General features: G+C 37.9%; 1 protein-coding gene and 1 pseudogene across 1 annotated transcript in view; one reads left to right on the plus strand and one right to left on the minus strand.

Annotated features, from left to right (window-relative positions):
- The first annotated feature begins 3,251 nt into the window (after positions 1–3,251).
- WDR64 (WD repeat domain 64) overlaps positions 3,252–7,069 on the plus strand; it is a 457,550-nt gene continuing 453,732 nt past the window's right edge. The window contains exon 1 of the mRNA XM_006868582.1: positions 3,252–3,399. Coding sequence (XP_006868644.1) covers positions 3,252–3,399 — 148 coding nt within the window. The remainder of the gene's footprint in view (positions 3,400–7,069) is intronic.
- The window catches only part of LOC102839356, a 14,917-nt pseudogene continuing 13,999 nt past the window's right edge, over positions 6,152–7,069 (minus strand).

Genomic DNA, 7,069 nt, shown 5'->3' on the forward strand with positions numbered 1-7,069 from the left:
CCAGTGGTGAGAATTTTTGTTTTCTTTACATTGAGATGTAATCCATACTGAAGGTTGTGCTCTTTGATCTTCATCAGTAAATATTTATAAGTCCTGTTCACTTTCAGGAATAAGGGTTTTATCATCTGCATATCACAGATTATTGATTCTTCCTCCAATATTGATGCCATGTTTTTCTTCATATAACCCAGCTTCTTGGATTATTTGCTCAGCATACAGGTTGAATAAGTATGGTGAAAGAATACAACCCTGTTGCACACTTTTCTTAATTTTAAACCATTCAGTGTTCCCATGTTCTATTCAAACAACTGCCTCTTGGTCCATGCACAGATTTCTCATGACCACAATTAAGTGTTCTGGAATACTCATATTTAACAATGTTGTCCATAGCCTGTCATGATCCACACAATCGAAAGCCTCTGCATAGTCAATAAAGAAACAAGTAAACGTCTTTCTAATAGTCTCTGCTTTCAGCCAAGTTCCATCAGACATCAGCAATGATATCCCTCATTCCACGGTCTCTTCTGAATCTGGCTTGAACCTCTGGAAGTTCTCTGTCAATGTATGCTTGCAGCTGTTTCTGTATTACCTTTAGTAAAACTTTACTCACAAGGGATATCAAAGAGATTAGGTGATGATTTCCACATTCCATTTAATCACCTCTCCTTGGAATAGGCACAAATATGGATCTCTTCCAATCAGTAGGCCAGATAGTTGTTTTTCAAATCTGGATATAACCTTCCCTTTTCGTGTGTAATGCCTAGCAGCTGGTATTGGCTCCTGTCCAGAGGGTGATATATTATGGGGTGTGCTTGTAGTTTGGCTATATGGACATAATTGCTGTCACTTCTTGGGTAAGGTAGGGAGAGAAAGCTCCCACCCCCCAGGAAAAAAAGGGAGACACAAAGGACCAAAACCAGAAACAATATAAAAGCAGAGACAAAAACTACCACTCAAAAAGAAAAAGAAAACCATAGTTGACTGTCCAGTAACCTTCGTTTTGCAGGTCAGTGTGCATGCACTATAGAAACCTCCAGTGATGGGTGGGGTGCCCACTCGCTCAGGCACCTCCTCTAGTCACCACCGTGTATGTGCACATATAGATATTGAGAAATGAATGGAAGAAAGACTGTCCACTATTTTTATCTCTGAAGGTTAGTTAGGTATCTGCATGTGCACATTGTAATCGTCAAAATAGCTGCATCCTTTTGTGTAGTAATTGGTGTTGGCTCTTACCTTTTATGTTGGGATTTTACAGGGTGCTCAGACGGTTTGGCTGTTTAGCCAGACCTACTTTTTCTTGCTGGCTAGGCAGGAATAAAGGATCCCACGTAGGTCATCTTTAGGGCTGGGTCCCAGAGTCAGATGTATTTGAAGCTATCAAAGGATTAGCCCATGGGATCAGTAGGACTCCTCCTAAGGATCTCCTCAGTGTGCCATGGGAAAACTGTGGGCGCAGTGCTGGACCTTTTTGAGGGTGCGCTTCCACCTGCCTGTAGGTGTACAGGTTGGGCAGTGAAGGTGAGACAGGGTAGAGGAGGAAAGAGAAATTAAAAAAAAAAAAAATCCATCATTCATCTTTTTCCAGATGCCACTCCATGGTTTTTAGTACTGTATCACTGTATCAGCCTGGCTGTGGCCCCAACGTCTATTTCAGCCCAGGCTGATGGGCCCCGTAAGGGGTGTCCCAATCAATTCAGCAATCACTGTATATTCCTTTCCACAGTCAGATTTCTCCACCATTGGGTAAAGGAAACTGGTGCCCAGCACCTTATACAAGACCCAAAACTCTGGGACTGCTCCGGGAAACACCTTCTATGTTTTTTTCTGAACCTCTGTTGATGAGCCTCTCCTACCTCTCATTTATGGATTCTTAATTCTATTCCATTTGTCTGTATGTTTATCTTTATATCAGTACCACATTGTTTATATTACTGTAGCTTTTTGTACATTTTGAATTGGAAACTCAAAGTAATGAGTCCACTCTTCACTACTTTGAAAATTTTACAGGGAAAAAAGAAGAAATCAATTAAGTTAGGATATTTTTCTATATATAAAATCTTTCTATGTTCTAGGTAGCACTGTGGGTTAAACATTGGGTTGCTGACAACAAGGTAACCAGGTAGGTGGTTCAAACCCACCATTGACTCAAATGGGAGAAAGATGAAACTATCTGCTCCCATAAAGACTTACTCTCTGGGAAATCCTTTACATGGTCGTGATAAGTCAGAATTAATTCATTGACAGTGAGTTAATAGCTAATAGCCAGGAATGAACAACAAGGGAATAGTACTAGAGCTGGCAGTGCTGAATAATTCTGCCATCTTCACCTTTGAATTAAAAGGACTTTCTTTAAAGAAGACGAACTGCTAAGGGGGAAGAACTTCATTAACTAATCCAAAGTATAGAAAGTTAACTAATCATTGATAAAATATTAAACAACCTCTCCTTCCCATAAAAATGTGACGATCAGAAAACTTGAGTCAATGGTTAATGGAATTGGAGATTGGAATTGGAAGAGAAGAGATATGCAGGGAGCCTCAATGTATTCAATTAATGACCTTGAAATATCTTCCTCAATCAGCAACTATGCCTTCTCCATGCCTTGCTCTCTTTATTACTTAAATTGAATTACAATGCATACAGGAGATAGAAACATTTTTATTCCATATTATCTCTCAAACTGTCTTCATTGTGGTAGAAATTACAGGTACAAACATACATTTTTATCTTTAGAGGTTCAAGTTTTCATATCTAGCATAACTGCAAGAATGAGTGTGACTGTTACTCTGCACAGCATCTTGAAGATTAAAAGGAGAAAAATGATTTATAAAAGAAAAGAAAAGAAAAAAGCCCCGTTTCCTTACTTTTCAAGCAGTGTATAATCACACACACATACAATATGTGGGAAAATAATCTCAGGCTCTGCAATATGAAGGAAGTAGGATGTTACAGACACATTATGATGCACTGAGGATCATATGAAGTACACTGGTAACATTATGAAGTCAGATTTTCACTGACATGTTTGCTTGTAATGAAATGCATTAGACCAAAGTCAGCTTTCCTCCCTGTCAGCATCTGAGGGGTAAATCTTACTCCTACTGTCAGAATTGTATTTTAAAATCAAAGTAATGAGGTATAGAGCAAAATTGGAGACAGCAGAGGGGCATTTCAACAGCTGGAAGATTATCTAAATTGGAAACTACACTATTATTTCTGAACAGAAATAAAAGATTTCCTACATCCTTATGGATATCAGGGAGGAAAAGCAAAATTTCCGTGTTGCATTTCAGACTAACAATTTCAGGGCAGCTCTGAAGGGGTTTGAAAGACTGGTTGAACGTACAGCAGCCCAGAAAAAAGATGAAAGATTAGGCTTGTTTACCCAAAAAGAAGGTAAGATCAATGATTTCTAGTGCATCTGTTGATTAGAACTGGTGTTTTAAGCCAGGAGAAGCAACATAGCTTAACACAAAACCCACTGAATAAGGAGCCTGAAGACATGAATTTTAGTTTGGACTCTGTCTCTAAATAGCTGTGTGATTTGGGGGAAACGTTTTCATTTTCTGAAGCTTAATAACATTAGTCATAAAATAAGATAATTGGAGTAAATTACATCTAAGGGTTTCTCTGTAGGCTCTATCATTTTTATCACTCACAGTTTGACCTTGGTCTCTCTTCATAACGCAAGTTATGTTAAGACAAAGAACTTTCTGAATAAGGGCTGTAGGATAAGCACTGAACTGCTAACCTCAGAGTCAGCAGTTCAATCCTTCTACTCATTCCTTGCTTGTTGGACATGTTAACAGGAGGGATGAGTTCCTAGTTAAGTGGAGGGTCAGCGAAAAAGAGGAAGAACCCCTAAGGAGATGGATTGGTAAAGTGGCAGCATAAATGGGCTCAAGCATGACAACAATTGTGAGATTGGCCCAGGACTGGGCAGTGTTTCATTCTGCTGTGCATAGGGTTGCTATGAGTCGGTACTGACTCGGTAGCACATGACAACAATAACCCATTCCTCAGAAACATTATACAGGGTCTCTGTGAGTTTGAACCAACTCTACGGAACTAAACAACAGCAATAACTTAACAGTGATTCCATTTTCTGAACCTTTCCCACATCTCTTAGCTGGAACGATTTTGAGCTTGCCAAGGTAAGAGGAATGAGGTGGACATTGGCCTGCCAGGAGTATAAGCAGAAGAAACTCGAAACTGAAATGAAAGTAGTATGCAACTTCGGCATATTCAGGAGATTAATGAAGAGTGAGACTTAATATCAGTGGAAAAGACTAATCAAACAAATCCTTATGTTGCAATAAAAGGATCAGGGCCCATTGTTGTTTTTGTTCTTAGGGACCGTTGAGTTGGTTCTTACATAAATAGCAACCTTATCCACAACATAATGAAGTACTGCCTGGTCATGTGCCATTCTCACAATTACTTTTACTTGAGCCCATTGCTACTGCCACTGTGTCAACCCATCTCAGTGGGGGTCTTCCTCTTTTTCTCTGACCCTCCACTTAACCAGGGACTCATCCCTCCTGGTAACATGTCCAACAAGCAAGTTTGTATTGTAGGTTGTTAATGAATCGTCCTCCAATTCTTATGCCATGTTCTTCCTCATATAATCCAATTTCTCCGATTATTTGCTCATCATATAGATTGAATAATTATGGTGAAAGAATACAACTTTGATGCACACCTTTCCTGGTTTTAACCATTCAGTATCCCCTTATTCTGTTATAATGACTGCCTCTTATTCTATATACAGTTTCTTCATGAACATAATTACGTGAACTGGAATGCCCATTCTTTGCAGCAGAGTTATCCATATCTTGTCATGATCCACACAATAGAAAGCCTTTGCATAGTTAATAAAGCACAAGATCTTGGTAGTATTCTGTGCTTTCAGTCCATCTGATGTCAACAATCAGTTGATCCTTATTTCCATGTTCTCTTCTGAATCCGCCTTGAACTTCTGGCAGTACCTGTTGAAATACTGATCAGTCATTTTTCAACAACCTTCATGTGATATTAATTATATCGTTCAATGATTTCCACATTTTCTTGCATTACCTCTCTTTGGAATGGGCAAAAACATGGATCTCTTCCAATCGGTTGGTCAGGTAGCTGTCTTTAAAAATTCCTGACCTTTTAAAATATATGTACCTCAAGTACTATATCAGCTTTTTGAAGGATTTCAATTGTATTCCATCAATTCGTGTAGCGTTGTTCTTCACCAGTGTCTTCAGTGTATATTGGACTTCTTCCTTCAGTATAATTGACTCTTTATCATAGCTACCTCTTGAAATGTTTGAACATTGACCATTTCTTTTTGTTACGATAACTCTGTGTATACCATCGATCTTCTTTTGGTGCTTTCTGTATCATTGGATATTTTGCCTATAGAATCATTCAATATTGCAACCTGAGGCTTGAATTTTTTTCTTAAATTGAAGGAATTTCTCAAGCTGAAGGAGCTTGAGAAATGCTCAGTGAGTTCTTTCATTTTGGTTTTGATATTCCAGGTCTTTGCACATTTTATTATAATACTTGATTTTGCCTTCTCAAACTGCCCTTTGAAATTTTCTGTTCAGCTCTTTGACTTCTGATTTCTTCCATTCACTAAAGCATGTCTACACTGGAGAACAAACTTCAGAGTCTCTTCTAAAATCTATTTTGGTCATTTCTTTCTTTCCTGTCTTTTTTTTGTTTTTAATTAAAAAATTGTATAATTTATTATGTTTATATCCTCAATTATTACTTAAGTCTTGCTAAAAGTAATAACTTTTAACACAGGTGATCTGGTTATATTAAATAGCTCCAATATTCCACGCAGTTTTTCACTATTTTAAATATATCTCAACATTAGAATACACAGAGGTGAATTATGATATGCACAAATAGGGAAATCAGTGAAAACAGCTGTAATTCCCATATTCCTCTAGAGAACTGTAGCTACAAACTTGATTTGGAAAAGGCTTATATAAAAATAACTTATAACCCACTTAAAGAAAAACAAAGAAATAAAACGATACACCTATATAACCCACACAAAGGGGATTAATTCAACCATAAGGCTGAATAGGTTAGCTATAATATATTTTTTTCCCCTAAAGATACAAAATGCCACAAAAATACGTGTTAATCAATCATCAAATATAATTCCCCCCCCTCCGAAATACAGCAATTTTAGATTGCTGTTCTTTTTGCCTCCTGCTAGCTTCCCATGAAGGATGAAGAGGCAGCTGCAATTGTGGGTTTGCATTGTCAAATCGTCTTTGTTTACTTTTATTAAATTGATTCTTGATCTGATGTTCACTTTGTTGCAAGCCTGAGGCTTTGTTTGTGGTAGCCGGTTCTCTGGAACTTCTTTTGAAGCTTTTAGATCCAGATAATGAATGGAAAAATACTGATTCAAACTTCCTGGATTCTATACTTGGCTTGTTTTTCTCATCTTTTATGTCCCAATGGGTTTTGAGTACTTCTTCAGTCAACTGTGTTTTTGGTTTCTTTGGTTCCGCAGTGGAAGAATGGGAGCTACTTTCCTTCTTTCGTGTCCGTCTGACTTTCCCAATGAAGACGTCATCATCGCTATCACGATCCTCAGACATGGTAGACTGTTTGTAAAACCTTTGTTCTGTGCTATCATCAAAAAATACCTTCTCCTCTTCAAGCATTTCTTCCCCATCACCTTTACCACGAAATGAGCTATTGGACCCTTCTCCTTTTTTGGCTTGACTTAACGTTTTCATTGTTGGATCATCAGATATCTTCTGGTGTGGAGATGAAACTACAGAATTGTTTTTAGAAGGTTTCGATGGAGAATTTGGAATGTTCACTGCTTTGGGTCCATGCTCCACCTTGCCTAGTTTTTCTTTTGAGTTATTTACTGGTTTCTTTGCCAGTATTTTGACTTCTTTCTCTTTCTGCCCACTGATGATAGTTCCTTTAAGCTGCAACTTCCTTTCATCATTTGAACACATAGTGTCCTTGGAATGATTTTCTTCTGAAGCATTTGATGATTTAACTTCAACAACATTTTGTCTTGCATCTTTAAATGCTT

Source organism: Chrysochloris asiatica, unplaced genomic scaffold (genome assembly GCF_000296735.1).
Source record: "Chrysochloris asiatica unplaced genomic scaffold, ChrAsi1.0 scaffold00119, whole genome shotgun sequence".
NCBI lineage: Eukaryota > Metazoa > Chordata > Mammalia > Afrosoricida > Chrysochloridae > Chrysochloris > Chrysochloris asiatica.